Source organism: Marmota flaviventris, chromosome 10 (assembly GCF_047511675.1).
Source record: "Marmota flaviventris isolate mMarFla1 chromosome 10, mMarFla1.hap1, whole genome shotgun sequence".
Lineage (NCBI taxonomy): Eukaryota > Metazoa > Chordata > Mammalia > Rodentia > Sciuridae > Marmota > Marmota flaviventris.
Window position 1 is genome coordinate 68,298,236 of NC_092507.1, and position 23,451 is coordinate 68,321,686.

Consider the following 23,451-nt stretch of genomic DNA (forward strand, 5'->3'; position numbering starts at 1 on the left):
AGAATGCATTGAAAAAAACCCAAGTATTGTTCAATTAATATTGAAATAACTTAGAACCAAATACAAAGCTTAAGAATCTTAGAAGTTTCTTTTTCTAAGGTTGCATTTTTCAAAAAATATTTGGGATTGATTTTTTTAATAGTTTGACTATTTCTTTAAAAATTAGAGAGTAAGTATTGGAACACTTTAAAACAATACTAAATTGAATAGCTTGCAATGAAGCTATCGCATAAGTATTGTAAGAATATTAAGAATCTTGTAGATTACATACACTAATGGCCTTATTCTCTTTATTGCTTGTTAATTCTATGAAAATCAAGAAGAACATATCAAGAAGGTGGCAATTAAATCACCACAATGTTAACTTTTAAATGAAAATGTAGCTTTGATTTGTTAGCTTACTTTATTAAAATTGATCTTGCTTGTTTATGAAGAATAAGTCATTATAAACTCCTATGTAATTATAAAATTGATATTATTAGACATTTTTACACTATTCCTAAAATACCTTTTCAAGCTGGGTGTGGAGACACATGCCTGTAATCCCAGCTTCTTGGGAGGCTGAAGCAGGAGGATCCCAGATTTAAACCTAACAATTTAGTAAGACTGTCTCATAATAAAAAATAAAATAGGGTTGTAGATGTAGCTCAGTGGAAGATTGCCCCTGGGTTCAAATCCCCAGAGCCATGAAAAACCCAATTAACCAACCACCTTTTCAATATTGTATATTTTTCAAGACTTCTAATGTGTCCTCTTTTCTTTCCTCCAGTACTGTGGATTGAACACAGGTCCTTGCATGTGTTAGGCAAGTGCTTTGCCACTGAACTACATCCCCAGACTATTTTATTTTGAGACAGGCTGTAGCTAAGTTTCCCAGTCTGGCCTCCAACTCAAACTCAGTCTCTTGAACAACTGGGATTATAGGTGTGCACCATTGTGCCAGGCTAGTATGTCCTCTCATAGAATATTTCTTTTTAGATGTTATCTTAATAATTTTACATTTTTCATGTCGAATTCAATGACTGAGGGCTTTATTCTTCTCTAAGTCTTCTTTTTCATTTGACATCCTAAATACGCTGTGCTGTTTGACCACCTAAAAAAAAGCCAAAGCAGAAAAGTAGTGATTAATATCAATGTATAGGATTTTTTATTTAATGTGGAATTATTATGTGGAGGTGTTCTTTATAGTGTCATACACTATAATTTAAATTTTTGGCATTTTTCAGCTCATAAACATTTCTTTAATCATTTATTCTGATGATCATTTATTACAATGTAAGAGTGATCTTTGTGTATTTGCTTACTTTATTTAACCCACAAAATCAAACGTTATTCTATGTACTTTTTCTATGTTTTTTTGTAGTGCTGGAGATTGAACCCAGAGCCTTGTGCATGCAAGACAAGCACTCTACCAAATGAGCTATATATCCCCAGCTCATTCATTCCATGTACTTTTTCTGAGAAGGAAGATAGAATTTTCGTTGGTTAGTTTGTGCAAGACCCTGGGTTTCATCCCCAGCACTGCAAAAAACAGCACACACACACACACACACACACACACACAAATGTTTTCATTAAAGCATCTTAAATGACATTTGAAGGATGTACACATACTGCCATTTCAAAAATAAATAGAATAATTTTTAAAAGGAGAAAAAAGTTAAATTTTGAATAAGCAGGATTTGTATGGGGTACTTATATAGTACAAATAATGTCTTTGATTAGTCTGCCATCCTACTTGATTTCATTTAGATATATTTCATTGCAATGTATGATAAAGCAAATGTATGATAATTTTTGGCCAAGATTTTTCATTGTCTGTGTCTCATTTTTGACTGAAAGTTAGGCTCTGTCTTTTATATAAATTTATAAAATTATTGCATGATTTGCATGTCTATTGATTTTTTTTCTATTTATCTGCTTTTCTGTTGGAATAGATGACAGGTATTTTTGTAATTTTGCTATTTTATTTTGTTATTAGTTTATATTTATTGCATAGAAGAAATTCTGAAAGATTAAAAAGTATATCAGCCCTGTATAAGGGAGGATAGATAGACTTTTAGGTAGGGACTTAATATATGTTTCAATAATTAAATTAGCTGGAATGTCAAACTAAAAATGTTAGGAGGAATCCCAGTAAACAGCACACATAATTTTGGCAAATAGTTAAAATTTTCCTTAGTACTCTGTATAAAGGTTCACTTTTGAACTGTATAGCAACTATGCCATTCTGTATTTTTTTTTTTTTTCTTGGCAGAATCCAGGGTCTTACACATATAAGCAAGTGCTCTACTACAGAGCTATGTCTCAGCCCTTATCCTGAGAAGAGTCTTGCTCTATTGGTCAGCTGGCCTCAAACCTGTGATCTACTTGCTTCAGACTCCGGAGAAGCTGGGATTATGGGTGTGCGCCACTGACCATGGTGCCATTCTGAAAACTCACAGCTCTGTTTATTGCTTCGAGTATCAAGTTTTTATTTATTAAATTAGCTTTTTGATGCTGAGAACATATTAAAGCTTCGGTATTTTCCATTGTATTAGTATGCAGTCAAAAATAGGTGAGGGCCGAAGGTTAGATCAGTGCTAGACATATTTAGTTTGCACAAGACTCTGGGTTTGAACCCCAGCACCAGCATGCCTCTGACAAAGTGAAATTTAAATGCTAAATATCCAAGTTAGAATTTTTTTGAAATCATTTTTCATTCTGGTGTGGAAACAGTTTTAAAGGTAGTACTTCAGTTCTTTTTTCCCTTTCCAAGACTTATACATTTATTGGAAGTCAGAAGGTATCTATCGTAGTGAGTTTTCTTTATGTGAATTTTGAGTTTTATTGATTCTTTGATAGCATAATAGATAATGAACAATACATAGAACAACACAGCTTTTGGTTTAATACATGTAGATATTACAAATTTATAAAATATTGAAATTGTTCTAAGTATAATCAGAAGCTTATCTTTGTCTTTTAAAGTATAGTACAGATCTCTAATTTAGTTAGATATTTAGCTGAAAGGCAGATGTTTCGTCTTTGGAATTAATTTACATTCAAGACTGAATCTGACTAAAACTTAAATCAACTTTACATTTATAGGGGAATTTATAGGGTTCAGTGAAGATCATAATAGTAAACTTGAATGCATTAATCTTGATATTTGACAGCCCTATTATTACTCGTTTGCTGTATAATTTGTAGTTTTCTTTCTTTCTTTTCTTTTTTTGTTATCAGGGATTAAACCCAGTGGCACTTTACCACTGAGCCATATCCCCACCCCTTTTTATTTTGAGACAGGGTCTTGCTAAGTTGCTTTGGGCTTCACTAACTTGATGAGACTGGCTTTGAACTTGTCATCTTCCTGTCTCAATCTCCCAAATTGCTGGGATTATAGGCATGAACCACCATGCCTGGCCAGTTTATAGTTTTATTAAGGCCACAAGTTATTACCAAGCTAGAATGATTTGAATTTTGCCATTATCCTACCTCTTGCTCCCAGTTTTGACAAACTATATTAAGATGTACAGTACTAGGAAATTATTGCTTTATGAAAAACTTATTTTTAGAGTCATTAGAATATAAGTTATGTGGAAATTAACTGTGTGTGTGTGTTGCTGGGGCTTGAACCCAGGGCCTTATGTATGGGAGGCAAGCACTCTACCAACTGAACTATATCCTCAGCTCTTTAACTTTTTTTTATTGATATATAATAGATCATAGTGGGATTCATCGTTACATATTTGTTATATGCACACAATATAACAATGTACCAAATTTTGAAAAATCTGGTATTTTACCTGTGGGTAAGATTTGTTAAAGTATGTTATGTTATAGTTAATAGCTACTACTATCTGACAATAAGTAAGGGGTTGGATTTACTTTAACAATCCACAATATTTATAATGCTTTGGACTTTACTTTCGAGATGTTATTTTTGGTTTCCTACGATGCCACAGAGGTTATTGTGGCAACACATGTGGTTTTAAAAATTTGACAGAACTTCTGGTACTGAGTTTGCCAAAATTATCAGACTAAAAACATGCATTTACTTCCACTGCTCTTAAAAAGACCGTAGTTTTAAATATTGTGTTTTATCATTTCCAAGAATAAATTTCAGACCATTTATTAAGGTCCTGAATGAAGAAAGGTACTGTCATATAAGGATTGTACTCACTAGGTTCATGAGAGGAAACAGGACATTTGCACAAATAATATAATACAAGGCACAGACTCTGTAATGACATAAGAAAATGAAGTATAGTGAAAAAAAGCTGTGGAAGTATAGGGTAGGTGAATGAATTAAAAATGAGTGGTATGAAAAACTAGATGCCTTTAAGTGGATCAGAAGGGAGAGGAGGACTGCAGGATGTTGGCTGCTTTGGGTGGAGAGAAGTTAAGGGTAACACCATGGGAAAACAGGCCAAACCCGGTGCCTTACAAGGAACTGGTGTGGATACTATGAACTGCACCAGAAGAGGAAGGACATGAGACTGGAATGTCAGTTTGGGACGCGTTTATAAAGGGCCTGTTCTCTTAAGATTGTGTAGGCTCTGAAAAACTTTATTTTCAAATGAGAACGTGTTAAGTTTAATAGCTAGCTTCAAAAGTGGTATAACCCATGAACCAGAGTTGGGAAAATACTGGAAGAAATGGAAACCCAATTAGAAGGTGTGGGTGACAACCTGGTGAGAGACAATGACAGCAGACAGATGCAAGAAGTTTGTGTGGTGGGATGGGATTAGACAATGAGAGTTGAGAATCAGAGTCTAGAACCAGTGTTCTAGCCATGACAAATTATTCATTCCTCCACAACCTGTTTGAGAGTAAGGGAGAAGAAATAAGCCCATTTTTTTTTTTTTTTCTGATAATACTTTGAAGTGCATAGTTAAGTCTAAAGAATACCAGTCCTACCTCCCATTACTCCATGTTAATATGTATATTTTTAATGGAATTTTTGTCACAAAACATAATTTTGCTTCATTTATAGATGTCTCTAGAAATGCTTTTTTTTTTAAAGTTATGAACCTGGATGTGTTTAAATGATATTTGTTAAAATGTTCATATAAAATGAAAAATCATCTTAACTAGGTGTCAGGCTCTATGGTCTAAGTTTTTTGGTTTATTTGTATTTATATGAAGTTTTTACTAGGTAATCATACTAAAAGTCAACTGTCATATGAGGTTCTTACTAGGTAATCAAGACTAACAGTCAACTGTCATAATCTAGCTAAAAAGAAATCTTTATTGTGTTAAAGAATACCTATTAGAACTCTTGATATTGTTCAGGGTCACATTAGTAGCATTTTTAAGACCTCTGTGAACAACTAATTTGATGTTAAGTTTTTTCTATAGCAGCCTGCCTCTTTTCAGGACCTTTAGAAATATCCTGTATTTTTTTTTTCTCTTTTTAATTCACTGCAATTGATTTTTACTGAGGCTTTCTCTTTTATCATGAACTTCTGGTATGTATTTATCTCACTGTTACATAGGAAATTTTCCTATTATCTCAATTTGTGTAAAAGGAAAAACACTTATTCAATAGCATTTCAGCTTTTTATACTGTGCAATAGGTTTTAGTTCTACAGCCGATCCTTTGTAACACGTTAACAGTGGCTGACAAGCCTGAACAACAACCTAAAGTAACCTAATGCACCTATCAATCAGCACCTGTTCATCAGTGATTAACCCAGAGTAGGCTCTCAGTTCACACTTTTTTTTTTTTTGGTGGTGGTGCTGAGGATAAAAACCAGGCCTCACTCATGCTAGTCAAGCCCTTTATTACTGAGCCACACCCTAGTCCATACATTCTTGTTTTTTGTTTCTGGTTCTGGGGCTTGAACCCAGGGCCTCTCATTTGCTAAGCTAAGCTATACCACTGAACTACACTCCCAACCCCTTCAATATACCTTTGAATAAATGTTTATCCTTGATCATGAAGATCCCAAGAAATTGCAGTAGAATCTAACCAATTACAGATTTCATTCATAGATACAAAAATGATAAAAATTAAAATAAAAGCATCATGATATTGATTTGTATTCAAATTTATATTGTATGGGAATATACTTACAATACACTGTGACTCAGCTACAGTGCCAAGAAGAGCTTCCTACGTGGAAACTCGGTAAACTAATATATGTAGTGAACATTGGTTTAAGTAACCATGTCTTTTGACATGCAGTTTTCACTGTGATTTGGATCTTTTTTCCTGTCATTTTTGTTAGAGAGATTCTCTTTCTCCTCCTTTTCTCAATTCTGCTCAAGGTTTTCTATTATTTATTTATTTATTTATTTAAAATGATAGGATTTTCTATTGTGGCTACCTTTCTTACATCATAAATCAGTAATTGGCTCAACTCGCCTTTATCAAATTGATGTTCTGATGTTGAAAACAGGAAGCGTTCACGTCTGCCTGTCCATCTGAAAATATCACTGCCTTTTGCTTACACTTCTACTGTAGAAATAAATGAAAAAAGATGAATAGTTTTCCCTCATTTTTCTTCACTTTTGTAATCTGATGCCTGACGGAGTTACCATACAGAAAGCATGCAAGTGGCATTCTTTTTCTTCTCCCTGACCTACAATCACAGCTCTGAAGTCCCTGCCCCCAAATCATCCTGAACCTTAGGATCCTCCCACATTTTAACAGCTTTAAAAGGAAGTCAGCTTAGGATCTTGTGAGAACTGTGTCCTGGTATGATAGCTTGTATCTCCTTTTTCTCTGAAAGGATCAGTCATGCTGAAGACATAGATATGCGTAAGGTAATCAGAATGAGATAAAGGGAGGTTAACTAAATATTCTTGTTGATACTGCAGTGTGAATTTTATTTACTATAAAGATAAAAGCAATCCTTAAAAATGACATTTTTAATGTTTATAAGATTAACTAATATAAAGAAATCTTTTGACAATATTAACAAATTTATGGCTGAACTGTTATCAATCTGTGAAATATCTAGTCACTTAGCAACCTGTGAGACAATAGCATTTTAATATTTTATATAAACTTCTAACACAGGTAGCACAAATTTTTAGCATCAGAGATATTTTCTGGCTGGCAAGGAGCCATTTTTCTACAATTTCTTTCTTCATTGGGTAATTACATATCACAGGTGGATTATCTTTATCTTTTAATTGTGAAATGATAATTTTTTTGGAGGAAGGGTGGTTTTTTGCCTACCAAAATATCTTATATTAAAATCTGATTAAAATCTTATTGTGTTCTTGCATTCACAGCAGAAGACTATTATAAATTGCATTATATGAAACTGAATAATAACTATAGTTTGATTTAAAGTATTAATAAAATCTAAATTTGTACATTCAAGCTGTAGGGTTGCACGATTTTAATTTAGTGAAATGCCAGCACAATTTCTTGTATTTAGTTTGATGAGTGTTATGTGAGAATCGCTCTTTCCAAATTAGGACAGACAAATACATTATACCCTTTATAGAGTCTAATTATTAAAACTTGTTAAATTTTATATTTGTTATTCAGATAAATTCTCGTAAATGAATTTCTTAGATTTATTGTGAACCTTGTTTGATTTATATATTGAAGCCAATTAGGTTGCAAATGCTGGTCAAAGGAACAATGGGAAATAAGTTAGGATTTGAAAGTAGCCATGATTTTCCAGCAGAGTTTGTAAGTCACAAATATTGAAAAGAGAATCTGCAGTCTTCTATGAACTGTAGATAGTATCAGATGCTTTAATTACAAAAAAAAAAAGTTTCTCTCTTTGTTCTGAATGGACGTAAAACCATTTTTTACATATATGTTGTCCTATATTCAAAAAAATCTCACTACTAAGTGGTATTTTTGGATATAAACAGTATTTTCTCAAATGCAAAGCATTGCCAGGGAAATATGTAGATGTGGAAGCTTATTTTTTTAGGAAATTCTACAAAAAAAAAAAAAAGTAACCTAGATTTTTAGCATCTTTTTTTTTTTTTTAAAACGGAAATTTCTTTTTTATTTTATTTGTTCTTTTTAGATACATATGACTGTGGAGTGTATTCTGACGTGCATACATGGAGTATAATGTCCCATGTTTGTGGGTGTACTTGTTATTTAAAAGCAAAATTTATCAAGTCTATTTAATATAAAGAGTATTTTGCATTTTTTAGTACTTTAAAATTTTAAATTATCTTAAATTATAAATTGTTTTTATAGATACTATTGTATTTCTAAGTATTTCAAAGAAAAGCTTCATCAAGGGATTATTCTGCTGGAGTTTGGGTCTGAATTGCAGTTCTTGCTTCCTGGTAATTATGGAGCTTTCTGGTTCCTCCCGCTTAGAAAGAGAAGATTCAGGGGTTTTTAAACTTCTCCTTGAGGAGTTTATTTGACTCCTATAAATGATGAAGATGATAAGGTATTTTATGCCAAAAAGTAATGAAAAAGTAAACTTCCTGACAGAATATTCTGCTCATTTGTTTTCTGTCTTATAAATTTGTACTATTCAATATTTAATTTTTTAATTGAAGGAAAATTCTGCTAAGAAAAAAATCTGGAAAATCTCTTTTTAGGGCATCTCTTTAAATTTGATTTCAGTTTAAAAAATTATGTTTCTGTTTCACACTTCCTGAGTTCCAGTGACTTTATTTTTCCTTACCTCTATTCATATACTGCTTCCCATGGTTCCCCCTGTTCCTTTCACCTACCTCCCTGTCTTTTTCCTCCTCTCTCATTCCCTAATGTTTATGATATGCTACCTTTTTTGTCAGGTATACTGAAATGTAGGAGGTTAAATGAAAGAGCCAGTTAGAAACAGTTAAGTGATGGGCCAAAACTGAGTTTTGGAAAAGGAACTACTTTGGTCTAGGCCTAAGTGGCAGAGAGGATAGCATGCAAAAGTAAAAGGTATAGAGGCCTGGTAAACCTCCTGTGGTCCCAGAACATAAAATCAAATCGCTGTAATATTTTTACCAACCCAGGGGGAAAAAAAAGAATGCTCATTCATATATATATATATATATATATATATATATATATATATATATATATATATATGATAAAAGGGAATTCATTAAAAATTATATGATTTCCCAGTCAGTTTATTGAACAGTTAATGTATTGATCACCAGGATGTTACACTACTCATCAAAATCGAGATTAAAGTGAAGAACAAAAGCCAAAGGCCATAAGGAGTGCTTGCTTCCTTGATTGCACTGAAGTAATTGGTAAAGTTGTGTACTTGCCTCATTTTCACATCTTCTTCATTGCATTGCTTGCAGTACCACCCACAGTACCTGGAACAAACTATGTATCCAGAAAAAAAATTTTTTTTTGTCCTTGGTTTGAAGAGACTTATGTTGAAGAAAGATAAAAATTGAAAAGTGTTGACAAAAGAGATTTATTTATTGTGGTAGTGGTGACTGAACCAAGGGGTGCTTTACCACTGAGCTACACCCCAAGCCCTTTTTATTTTTCACTTTGAGACAGGGTCTCGCCACATTGCTGAGGTTGGCTTCAAACTTGTGATTCTCCTACCTCATCATCCCGAGTAACTGGGATGACAGGCATGCACCACTATGCTGGGCTGACAAAAAGATTTAAAAAACAGTTTCAAAGTTTAATTGAATTGGCATTATAATATTATCAAAGAAATGACACAATGGCTATAGGACTCATAGAGGGAGAGGTTTTTTTTTTTTTTTTCAGTCTGAGATAGTCTGGTTGACTTCATGGCACAGGTGGTCTTTAAACTGTCAAATCTGTACAGAATTTTTTTAGGTGGAAAGGAGAGGTTTTTTTATGTGGATAAAAAAAATCTTGCATGAAATTCAGTTGGAGAGGCATATTTAGAATTATCGAGCAAATAAATTTAACAAGCAGAGTATTGAATTAAGTATTTTTAAAATCAGGTTAGACTGTATTTCTAGTTTTCTTTTTTAACTAGATTTCCCCCTCCTCATTATCCCTATTGCTGAAAAATAGATTTGTTGTGATACATTACAGTGAGAAAATAATTCCTGTACTTGTGGGAAAAATAACAAAAACAGCAGTTCCAAGATCTGCCTTTGTCATCATGATCCCCCGTGTTCTTTTTTCTTATATAAAAATGAATTGTAGGATTGGTTCCAGTTTTACACATTTAATGGTTTAGAGTGAAATTAGGAGGATTAAACTAATGAAAGTTGGCAAGCTGGATGGAGAGCGAGAAATAAGCTCTGAGATTTTTGCAGAGGAAGAGGTTAAGGCAGAGGGAAGAAAGGACTAGGAAGGGGATTGAGGAATTTCAGAGTAAGAATCAGCACAACAGTGAATGTGTAACACCTTAAGATGAAGTACCTTTTGTATTAATAGTGCTATGTTTTATTTAAGATGAATAATGCTCTAGAGGACCTTTTAGTTTAAAAATTTTTAGAGATGGGGCTAATTTCATTTATGTGTGTATATATCCATTTATGTTTAGTAAGCTTGGTTCAAAAATATCTGTTACTTCATAGTAGATATGATTTTTTCTTTTACTATTTCACACTAATGTGTTCCTTTGTTATAGTAAGTTAGCAATTTTAGAATATATGTATAATTCATGCTAAATCGGTATATTGGTCTAGAAGGTTTTCCAGGAGACTTAATAATGGAGTAGAGGCTTCTTTAATACATGTGAGTATATAAAACATTATTAATGTTAACAGATGTTGCACTTTAATCCCCTAGAATGATTGTTTGGTACCAGCAGGAGATTTATTAAGACTGAATTGTGTGAAATTGTGTGTGCATAAGCTGCTACTTAGATTGTAAAAAGGCTATTGAAAACTGTTAAAAAGTTTTAGCTATAATTGGCAGAGAAGTATTAACTGTGCTAAAAGAAGTATGTGTGTATGGCTGGCCCGTATGCCTTAACCTTTTTATCATTTATCTTCTTGTATTAATGTCACTGAATTATTAATTCATGAGCCAGGGTGGGAAGGGTGAAGGCCCCATTTAAATGTGTGGCAAATTTATCCTTATCGCCAGAGACATGAAAAAAGTCATTCTGTGTTATCTCTAAAATGGAAAGGACATTTTAAAATTTCATTTACAGTAATCCACTTCACTTCCAGTAAAACACCTAGATTATTACCACCATAATATAATGCTCTTATTAAAAATTTGTAACCTTCTCTACTCTTTTGTCTTATATATATAATATTGATAGAAGAGTTTAGCCTTCATTTGTTTTAATGTGATACCTATTGTAGCTTAAAATATTATTCTTATGAATAGTATGCTTTAGTTTGCCTGTTAAATTTTTAAAAAACATTAGGTTTGCATAAAATAAGAATATGTACTATAAAAGTCACAATGTATTTTGGTGGAGGGAATTAAGAAGTAAAAATACTTCTTAAAGGTGTTCATACATTGTTACTTCCTAGTTACTTGAAATAAGATTAGCGATTTTGGCCTGGTAGAATTTTTAGCTTTACAGAAGAAAGGAAAATCAGAATTTTGCAGTTTCCTGTGGAATACACATGTAGAAGTGAGATCTAGCCAGTATTTCATAAGGGTGAGTAGCAATGGTGACAAATTTAGTACGAGTTTGAAGCCACTTTTACCAATAGCTATTTGAAACCATCATATTAATGCCATAATACCTCAGAGGTCTTGTGCAAACCTCATTACTTTTCATTCTCTCATTACTTACTGTTTTGATTGGTTTTATATTCTCTCATACCAAGCAGAGTTAGTCAAGATAAGTTGCTGTGGCAGTGTCTTCTGTTTTCTGGAATTTCCTCTAAACCTTGTAAGCCATACATGTAGTTCTGTTACATATACTGAAGCATGAAGTTGGTTTGTTTTATGCAGCTTTGTTTTATCTTTCTCCTTCCATCGTGGTCAGTTTACCTTTATCTTAACATTTAAGTTAATTTATTAAAACAATACATTGCATTGCTTTCATTATTTTTGCAGACATTCACAGTTCTTAGTTTACTACTTGACTGAAGTCATTTCTTGAATGTATTTTGGTCTTGTGCTTGTTCATCTGTTGCAGGGGTTGGCAAACTAGGGCCAGCGGGCTGTTTTGTAGGTAAAGTTTTGTTGGCACACAGCCATGGCCATTAATTTATGCATTCATTGTCTATGGCACTTTTCATGGTACAGTAGCAGAGTTATGTAGCTGTGACAGAGACTATATGGCCCTTAGAGCCTAACCTATTTACTATATTATCCTTTACAGGAAAAGTTCCCTGATGCCCTGAAAAATCACTAGTTATCATTAGTTTTTTTTTTTTTTTTAAGTTTTGACAAAAAGTAGTTTGATTTGTTTATTATGTGGTGCTGAGGATTGAACCAAGTACCTCACATGTGCTAGGCAAGCACTCTACCACTAAGCCACAACCCCAGCCCTGTTGGTAGTTATTTTTAGGCAGTTTTGCTTTTTTTTTTTTTTTTTTTTAAATGTGTATGGTAGCAATATTAAGTGACTATTTATTCTTTCAAAAAAATTAAAAAAAAATTTAAAAGAATATATAGTCACTTAACATTGCCACTATACATATTACAAAACTATTAGAAAACTACATTAGTCATTTACAAAGAGAGGCTTGGCAAGTAATTTAAGCTTCTATTCAGTTCTTCTCAGTTTTTGTATAACCTGTTTCATTTTATTAAACATTACTTTTATTACAACTTTAGTGTTATTTGAAATTTTAATAGAGATTATAAAATTATATTTTAAAGTTGAAAATCCCTTTTCTAAAAACCACATGCCTTCACTCTGTGATTGGGTAAGAAACAGAAACACATAGATGTTTTCTAATACCCCTGCCCTCACGCTCTGCCCAGTACTGGGGATTGAATACAGAGGCACTCGATCACGAATCAACATTTCCAGCTATTTTATTTTTATTTTGAGACTGGGTCTTGCTGGATTGCTGAGGCTGGCCTTGAACTTGGAGGTCCTCCTGCCTCAGCCTGCCAACTAGCTGGGATTCAGGTGTGTGCATTGATGATTCTGTTTGTTAACTAAAGGTTTTGTTTTAATTTTTCCATATGTAATAATCATTCAAAATGACCTAGTGTTTTTAAAAAAATTTTTAACAGTGTGTCCGTAAATCCTCCTCTTTTTTTCTCATATGAATTTCTTAATTTTTTTTAGTGAAATTTACCCCACCATTCTCACAGAATCTCATTCTGATCTGGAAGAAAATCTGTTCTGTTCATTTACTCACACTGTAACTTTAATATTGTTAATTAACTTAATTATTCAGAAATAATTCATACATTCCTTTTCTCTATAATTCAAGAAAATCCTGTTATTTTGAATTCTACTTGTAGACACAGATATAAAACAAATGGAACATAATTATGACTTAATGGGGACTAACCTCAGGGAAGGCCCAAGAACTTGTTCTTTCTTGAAGGTCTCTGCTGTCTTTTGATCATCTGTAGGTTTCCTAGGAAGGTGGATTGTAAACTATGTGAGTTGAGTAAGTCTCAGGCTACTTTATCTTGGGCGCCAATATAATAATCTTTTTTTTTGTTACCAGTGATTGAACCCAGGGGTGCTTAACCACTGAGCCACATCCTCAGCCCTTTTTTAATATTTTAAATAGAGACAGTGTCTCACTGAGTTGCTAAGTACCTTGCTAATCTGCTGAGGCTGTCTTTGATCCTCCTGCCTCAGCCTTCCAAGTTGCTGGGATTATAGGCAACACCACGCCCGGCTAATAATCTCTTAAGTAGGTTTTAAAAAATATTTTTCTAAAATAGCTACTTCTTTAGATATAATTTTAAAATATGGAAATTAAAGTAATTGCTGAGATGTATTTTGACAGAAAAGGCAAGGTCTAGATTAAACATATTGTAGAATCCCCTAAATGCCTTCCTTAGATTACTTTAGGTAGAAGCAGTACCATAATTTATAATGGGTAAAACTAGGGAAATGGTAGAATGGTAGTTTTATCACATATTTCTATTCTTAGAATTTAACACAGAACCAATTTATATAGGAAGTAAAAATAAATAGCATTGACTTCAGCACCTAGTATCACAAATATCTAGGTGGTATTAACTAGATATTAATTGACTTGACTTGAGATACATGCAGTTATACTAATTGTTTTACTTTATTTTAAAAGTAAGAAGTGCATGTGTATGTATTGTTCTGAATTTGTGGTCTGATGCTTGTGAAGAGTCCCAAATCTTATAGGGGCAGGTTAAATATGTTCTTGATCTGTCTTGGACTCGTTTTCTTAAAAAAAAAAAATATTTATTTTCTAGTTATAGTTGGACACAATACCTTTATTTATTTATTTATTTGTATGTGGTACTGAGGATCCAACCCAGGGCCTGGCACGTGCTAATTGAGCTCTCTATGGCTTAGCCACAACCCCAGCCCCTATCTTGGACTCTTTGATAAGATAGCATTTGTTGATCTAGGTACAGGACCCAAGGATATACAGATATAGAAACTGTTCTTAATTATCTCATTATTGTGATATTAAATGTATTTATTGTCATTATGTTTTAGGATTTTAGCAGTTATTATTGAATGTATATTTATGATTTTAGTCATTTTCCATTATATTTAATTTTCCTTAGAAGAATATATACTTCCTAAAGGTAGCAGCTATATCTTTTTATCTATGTGTGTATTTTTGTGGTACTGTGGATTGAACCCAGGGCTTTGCATATACTAGTGCATGTGTATGTATCGTTCTGAATTTGTGGGGATTGTACTAAGGTGCCTTACCACTGAACTATTTCTTTTGCTCTTTATTTTCTATTTTGAGACAGTGTTTTAGTTAGCTTTTTCCATCACTGTGATCAAAATATTTGAACAGTGCAACTTAAGCAGAGGAAAAGTTTATTTTGGCTCAAGGCTTCAGAAGTTCAGTCCTTGGTCTGCCAACTCCAAAGCTCTGGACCTTAAGGTGAGGCCAAACGTCAAGGTGGAAGGGCGTGGCAGAGGGGAATAGTTTAGGACTTGGCAACCAGGAAGCAGAGAGAGCCCTTCTCATCAGGGACAAAATATAAACCCCAAAGTCACACCCCCAGTGACCTACTTCTTCCAGGCACACCCTATCTGCCCACAGTTAAACACCCAGTTAATACATATTAGTAGGTTAATCTGCCAAATAGGCCACAAGTCTCTTAATCTAATCAATCTCACCTCTGGGGCTGGGGATATAGTTCAGTTGGTAGAGTGCTTGCCTTGCATGTATAAGGCCCTGGGTTTGATCCCCAGCAACACAAAACAAACAACAAATAAGCAAACAATTTCACACCTGAACATTTTTTAAACTTTTTTTTTGGGGGGTGGGGGTTGTACTAGGGATTGAATCCCTGGTGCTTTACCCCTGAGCAACATTTCTAGCCCTTTTTATTTTTTTGAGACTGGGTCTCACTAAATTGATGATGGCCTCACTAAATTACAGAGGCTGTCCTTGAAACTTGTGATTTTCTTGCCTGAGCTTCCCTCTCACAAGTGAACTTTTCGGGGGCAGTGGGGGAGAGATACTGCATATCTAAAACATAAGACAGAGTCTTGCTAAATTACCCAAGCTGATCTCTAATTTGACAATCTTCCTGTATTAGCCTCCAGCGTACCTGGGATTACATGTTTTCACCTCTACATTTGGCTACATCTTAAAAAAGGTTTTTTTTTTTTTTTTTAGAACTTAACAGAACCAATTTATATACGAAGTAAAAATAAATAACATTGACTTCAGCACCTAGTATCACAAATATCTAGGTGGTACTAACTAGGTATTAATTGACTTGAACTGAGATACATGCAGTTATTCTAATTGTTCTACTTTATTTTAAAAATAAGAAGTGCAAGTTTAGATAACATTGTATAGATTGGCATAGTTTGCAAATGAATTGTTGATTTCAAAAGGCAATGTACTATATATACATAACAAAATTTTCTTCAGCTTCTTGCTATATATTCTTTATACATATTTTTTTCCATTTATTTTTAAGATTGTTTGATATACTTTACTCAGATTACCTCATTACCTCTAAGAAACCTCTGATGGTGATATTGATGATCTAATATACAACAGATCCTGGGTCATTATTATTTCATTTAGTGGTTGTATATATAGACCAAGAGGGAATTTGAATATTGATTCAGGGAATGGCTAGTAACAATGATTTATGAACAACAAATCCTGTGTAGTGAGCCAAATGTTAAGATTTCATCTTATAAGCCCCATTTAATTTTTCTTTTATTTTGCCTAAATAACGATTAGTCTGTAATCTCGTAGATGTTAACATTAAAACATCCCTTCCATGACTGTTAACATGCATTGCTAGTTTGTGTTGGAGGTAGTGTTTGTTTTTCTGACTTATAAGCAACTTCTCAGGTAGTGTGGTTGATAAGATTTATCTGTCTAGGAAAATTTGTTAATTTATAACATGTAATTGCCAGCACTTTAAATAGCAATATAAATGAGTAGAATTAAGGTAGCTCAACTGGAAATAGTAAAAATTAAGTTAATATGTAGATATCATTACCTGGGGGATGTTAGTTTTACTCGTGTAAACATTTTGAAAATCAACTCATTATTCTTTTGGTGTTTTATCATTTTCATAAACCCAAAATGACTTTGTTCTATTTCTATTTATTACCCTCCCTCCCTCTCTCTCTCAAAAACCGAGGGGATAAAACTTAGGGGCACTTTACCACTGAGCCATATTCCCTGCCCTTTTTATTTTTTATTTTGAGACAGGATCTTGCTAAGTTGCTTAGGGCTTCAAAGAGTTGCTGAGGTGTGGCTTGGAACTTTCGATCCTTCTGTCTCATAGTCCCAGGTGTCTGGGATTACATGTGCTACCATGCCTTGCTTCATTTTTTAATTTTTAAAAAAGATAATAAAACATGTTATGTAAGCTTATCTGATTTATTTAGTTAATGGTGATTTTAGAACATGGACTTAATTCCCAGCTCTGCTAGCTACTTACTCTTCTTGAGCAGGTGAAACTTCTCATTTTAAGGTAAAATGGAGATAGTATACATCTATGTTTCAAAGTTGTTGTGGAAAGCAGAGGAAATATTATAATAAGTGGAGTTAGTTTGTTAATCTACTTTCAGTTTAATTATTTGGAAACCTAATTATGTGCCAGGAAATAATACCATCTTTTCAGATGGCTTATTTTTGAGCTAGAATGTAATTTCCTTGAGTTTTATCTGTTTTGTCATTCAGTATATACCAAATAATAGGTGCTCACTAAACATTTGTTCATGAATAGTGTGGTGTGGGAATTTTTTTTTTTTGTTAGTCTGGATTGCAATCTTTGTTCTGCCACTTAACTAGCCAAGTAATTTCAGTCTAATTACTTCATCTCATTCTGACTTCTAAGCTTTGTAATATTTACTTTGCATTTTTATAAGGCTTAATGATTTGTGTCTGATGCAGTATTTCACAAAGAGAAGGCACTTGGGAAATATTTCTAGTCATAGTAACCCATCATATGTATTTAACTCTAAAATTTGCATGAGAATTCTAGACTATTATAAAGTCAAGAGGAATATAGCATGATGTTTTAAAATTGGAGAGGACTACTGTTTAAAAATAGCTTTCCCTTGCTGGGCATAGTGGCTCACACCTGTAATCCCAGTGACTCTGGAGGCTGAAACAGGATGATTACAAATTGAGGCCAGCCTTAGCAACTACTTAAGATCTTCTCTCTAAAAAATAGAAAGGACTGGGAATTTAGCTCAGAGTTAAAGTGTCCGTGGGTTCAATCCCTAGTACCAAACCAAACCAAACCAAACACAAAACAAAACAACAACAACAACAACAAAACTAACTTTCCTTTCCCTGTCTCTTACAGGGTGGGGTTGTACTAACCCCTGTGTTATAGGTGTGCTACAATGTTTTCTAACAGTAAATTCAAATATATTAATAATTATTTTTGGTATAAAGTTTGAGGAAGCCACCAGCTTTTCTTGATATGTAAGGCATATATCTGTTTTATTTTTTTTCTTTTGAAATTTCAATTGCAAGGACTGGAATTGTGGCTCAGTGGTAGAGCACTTGGGTTGGATTCTCAGCACCACATATAAATAAATAAATAAAATAAAGGGCTATCAACCACTAAAAAAAATATTTTTAAACAATTTCAATCGCAAGTTTCTACAGTCATGAAATGTCCCCCACATTGGTTTGAAAGTGACAATTATTTGTTTTTATTATTTCAATTGGATGGATTTTAATGAAGAGAATGGCAGACTGCCCTGGACTGTTCCTCTGATGTCCACAGCTACAAGCCTCTTTTGCATGCTCAGCATGACTCCTAGATATTATAGCATATAGCAGATGTAATTTACTAGGAGTATTCCTGACCTCTTCTTTCTGCTCCTCTAAGCCCTCTCATAGGAGAATCTATTCCTTTACAGTGAAGAAATTTCAGTAAATGGTAAGACGAATAATAAATATTAAGGGGACTATTGTATAAATAGTTTAATTAAAGTACTCTAGACTTGATGCCAGTCGTCTTGATACGTACCATGGCATTCAGAAATGAGACAGAGGGACAGGGTGGTTACTAATGGTAGGCCACGTGGTTTAGGATCTCTGTGAGCATTTCCAGCCCATCCCTGGTGCTGTCCTTATGAAGCAAAGAAAATAAACTCAAATCCAAATGGTATGTCTGGAGTGAAGAAAGCCTTTCTGATTAGTGATAGCCCAGTTTGCTTAGCCGACTTACCGGAGAAAAACTCCCAGAGGTGTTGATGTTTTTTTTTTTTCAGATGCCAATGAGAAGGGGAAACTAGACTTTACAGATCACATATAAAATAGTTCTGCAGAGTAAATGCTCTGGTTGAGTTCCAGTGAAATAGATATTAAACTGTAATTTATTTTTTGTTTTCTATGCCTGTGTATGGGACACAGTGGGGTTAGTATCATCCTTTCTTGTGTTTGTTTCAGTAAAACAGAATAACAGCTTATTTTACTAGCAAATTATATCCTATAATTATTATAATTTTATAGTGCAAATAAGATCAGAATGAGTAATTTTGTAAAGCTATCTTCAGTTTTCATTTAGAGTACATACACGTACACACCACACACATACACACACACACAGTGCATACAATTGTAGGCTTACCCCGAGTATTGATGTTTCATTTTATACAACATTAGTGCACACTAGCAAAGATGGGTGACGGGTAGGTCTTGTGCTTGGGTAGCTTTTGCTTTCCCTGCTCTCTTGCTTATAGTTTTTCTGGGCTTAATAGCCATTGTTCACAGTGGTTTTTTTTTTTTTTTTTGTCTGTTTAGAAATCAAAGATAAAGCTGTCAATATGAATCTTTGCTCTTGACAGAATAACATCCTTAGTTAACCAATTTTGAAATTTTTAGTTAAATTTTCTTTTCCTCTAATTAATTACAACTGATGTTGTTATTCTACTTTATTTAATTGATGCTGATCAACAAACAGGTTTTACTTTTTCTATATTTGCTAAATAAATATCACATCATCAGGCTAAATGCGATTTCCTGATAATGTAACACAAATATGTGACTATAAACTGGTGAGTGGTATTTTCCTTTTAAATAATTTTGCTGACAGTTTAAGGCACAGGATATTTATTACAGCTAATAAATATAAGCACGTTACTGTCTGAAGACTCCAGCTGACTGTACATTGTAAGTAGTGTATAAAACATTGAAGGCTGTTGGGATATAAACAGTGCTGAAGCGGATTCCTGGAAGTCACTATTCAGCTTTAGAAGGTTTGGTAGTAATGATGCATTAATTGCCTTTTTACATGACAGAGTAATAGGATACTTAGATCTAAAAAAATCATGGCAGAGGTTTGGTAGACAATGGCTTGTGGTTCATAGAAACAAGATTATGATGAAATTGTTTGAATCTTTTTATTTGGAGGATAGAAAAAAAGCCTTGGTAGGAGACTGTGTATTAGAAGTGACTTGGATCTTTAAAGATCATAATCCTTGATAGTTTAAGTGGAAGTGTGCTGTTTCTGTTTTTACTAAGAAATGAGCTGTTAAATATCTTCTCAGTTCCTCTCACACTTTATGCTAAGAACTCTGATGTTCTTGGGAAAAAGGTTTTCAAAAGAGGGGGAAAAATCAAAATACAAATAAGTTACTAATGTGGGACATTATTTAAGTTAATCTTTTCTATTTGTTGAAAGGAAATTTAATAGCCCCTTTCTGGTTTTGTTTCTTGTTTTTGTTTTGCCTTGTGAGACACTCTTGAGCTTATTTTTACAGGTAGTTAGTTTGAAGGATGGTCTGCTAAGCTGCATCAGTGTCTGAGTGCCCTTTGGCTCCAGCTTAGTTTAGGAGCAATGTTTTTTGGGGATTAGTTTCACCATATTTGATTGTTTATTCATTCTATTCTTAGCTTACTGTGGTTTGCTAAGTATTTCAATTTTCATTAACATTTGTTCAGCGAAGGGTTGTTTTTAATTTGGATCACAGCAGTAAAATCTTTTGATTTAGTTTTCAAAATTGCACTTCAAGTTTGAACTTCTGGAAATAATTTTATTTGATATGAGAGTTGATTGCATATAGGTTGTGGAAATGAGAAAAAATAAATTCGATATTCTGCAGATGAACATAAGCTTTATTTGCATATAGAAGCCATGATTTTGTACTTTCCAGAACCTGTTTCTATTTGACAAAGTGTCGTAGTCAACTGGAGTGTACTTTGTGAATTATGTTTCACGTTCTCAAGCCTTAAGAACACACAGAGATTTAGTACAGGGTCTGTTCATGAAGCTTTCTGTCCTGCCAAAGACCACAGTAGAGGTCTTGGTTGTGTGGTTTCCTCCTCCTTTTCCTCTTATTAGCAGAGGTTTTCCTATTTTGGCAGCTGTTTCCTACAAGGCAGTCATCAGTCCCTGATTTCTTCCTTCCCTTTCTTCCCACAAACAAGGACTCTTTCAAATAGTGAGTGACCAAATACTGAATGATCTTGGATCGCCTTAAGAAAATGTAACTGTGTTGAAGAGTTGTACATGCAGGCCAGCTGCCTGTAGGCATTCGCTCATTGAAATCAAAGTACCCGTTACAAGTAAAACTTGCACAGTCAAAATTCTTTGTTGGAATGTGGAACAGTCCAGACGGTCACTCAGTTTTACTTGTAGCAATTAATGTACCTCATCCACATATTAAAATTACTCTAATTGCTTGATCAGATTATTGAACAGACTGTAAGATGTAAGAAATTGTTTATGGATCAGCCTTTGGATGTGTCAGGCCATTAGCCTTTTGATCTAACTTTCATTTTAAAGGTAGGAACTTGGCCACAGCTGATGTAAACTTTAGTTTTAGTTTAGATTGTCTTTTGACTAACCTTTTGGGAATTCAGTTCAAAAATGAACAGAATGGGCCAGCTATTTCTACATGTGTGTGTGTCATGTCTCCATCAGACTGATTTTTGATGTGTGGCTCTTTTTGTATTTTTGGCATTCAGGAGAGGAAGCATGTTGCCCTTTCTTTTGTTTTTATCTTGTTTCTTTCGACAGAAAAGCATTGAGTTGTTTGCTGCATAATGCCAACTGTGACCCCTGTCATACCTAAATGTCTTTAATGTTTTCAGAGAGAGCTAAAATTGGGGTGGTCATGGGCCATGGTATAGAGAAAAACAGTTGTATCTCAGACTGTGGGCATGATAAAACAAACTCCTTATTATAGAGATATTTTGCTTGTTTCATCTGTGATTTTTTTTAATGAATTAAAGTTTAGATTAATCATTTCATTCCTTTTTTTTAAATTGCCTTTTTTTGGCACTGGGAATTTAACCCAGGGGCAATTTACCATATCCCATAACCCCAACCCCCAACCCCCCCCCCCCCCCCCCCCCCCCCGGCTCTTTTCTTTCTTTCTTTTTTTTTTTTTACTTTGAGACAGGGTCTCACTTAAAGTTGCTTAGGGCCTTTCTACATTGCTGAGGCTGATCTTGAACTTGTGATCTTTCCACTTCAGCCTTCTGAGTTGCTGGGATTGGAGGCATGTGCCACCATGGCTGGGCTAGATTAATTCTTTTACATTCTTTGTAGTGTATTTCTTCATATGAATGCTATGATCGTGCTTTTCCTGTGTGAAATATGTTCCAAACCATTTAGAATCTGCTTTTCCATAGAAACTCCTTTATGGTGAATAGAACATAATGAGCAGCTACTGTAATCCCTATGATACATGAAGAATGTGTTTGCTACAAAGTAGTTCAGATGATGTGAAAGAGATCTCAAAGTTATCAGGAGAATTTTGTTTTCTAAATTATGCTTATGTTTTAGTCACAGCATCTAAATTATTAAGAATTGTCTTATTTGAACTACCAATACAACCTCATAATGGGGAGGGTGGGAGTCCCCTCACTGTCTCACTTCATACAACTCGTCAGTAGCAGCTTGTCAAGGGTGGCTTGAGAAAACTTGGTAGGGGATTAATTAATTTGTAGCAAATAATAGGAAATTAATTTGAAGAAAGTGTAAGGTGTTCCCCTCAAAGGGAACATTTGTGATTTCTTTACCCTCAGAGGCTAGACTGGGAGACTAGATATATTTGGGAACTGCCTTCATTTTATGAGTCTGACAAAGCTAATGTTATAATGCAGTTCCTCATACTACTCTAGAAAGCACAGCTCTTGTGCAGAACCCTGCAAAAGACCTAATTCCAGGTGATACTAGGATCCAGAAAACACTTTTTAAAGTTACACTCCTGATAGTGTTTGTATCTTGTTTGGAGAACTGGGCGTATAAGGGCTAGTCAAAATTAGAATTGACCCCAGGTTTGGTATTCTTTGTGATCCTTCCCCCAGTTATGTACCTTGGAGAGGTGCACTGATCAAAATCTTCGGGTTTTTTATTTGGGCCTAGTGGACTCAAGGATGTATTTTAAGTTATACCTTGTGAAAAAGAATAACATATGAAATCTAAAATTTTGACCTATCCTAGAATGACTTTCAAGTTTTTTGTGTTTTTCTAAGAAGGCTTCTTTATTAGGAATTTATGCACCTTTACTGTTACTTTATGTTGCAAGGCTCAGGTAACCAATGTACAGGAGCAACTTCCACATTTGATTTAGAATCAAAATATATTTTATACTTAAAAAAGGGAGGGAAGGGGAGAGACTTGTTATTTTTGTATTTTCAGTGACATAGCAGGACCATAAAGCCAATGATAGATTTGTTTGTTTTTCAGATATGAGGATCAATGATGCAGACTGCTGGTTCGATGAAGCTGGGCATTTATAACTAGATTCATTAAGGAATACAAAGAAATATCTAAAGGGATCAATAATGGTGTCTTCTGGTTGCAGAATGCGAAGTCTGTGGTTTATCATTATAATCAGCTTCTTACCGAATATAGAAGGTAAGACACAGTTTAAATTTTGTTCCTTAAATCAAGGAGAACTTGAGCTATGCAATCTTCTTTCTGTGAAAGTGGTTAGAATATTGTTTTATTATTCTAAAAGAGGTGCTGAATTCTTCTTTTGGTGGCTGAATTATTTCATTACACTGCTATAAAGTATAGAAAGT

General features: G+C 33.9%; 1 protein-coding gene across 12 annotated transcripts in view; it reads left to right on the forward strand.

The window, feature by feature from the left end:
- The window catches only part of Adgrl2 (adhesion G protein-coupled receptor L2), a 192,818-nt gene that overhangs the window by 15,441 nt on the left and 153,926 nt on the right, over nt 1-23,451 (forward strand). For all 12 annotated transcript variants that reach the window (XM_071617974.1, XM_071617972.1, XM_071617973.1 and 9 more), the window contains one exon: nt 23,114-23,284. In XM_071617974.1, the coding sequence (XP_071474075.1) occupies nt 23,212-23,284 (73 nt within the window). In that variant the 5' untranslated portion in view covers nt 23,114-23,211. The remainder of the gene's footprint in view (nt 1-23,113; nt 23,285-23,451) is intronic.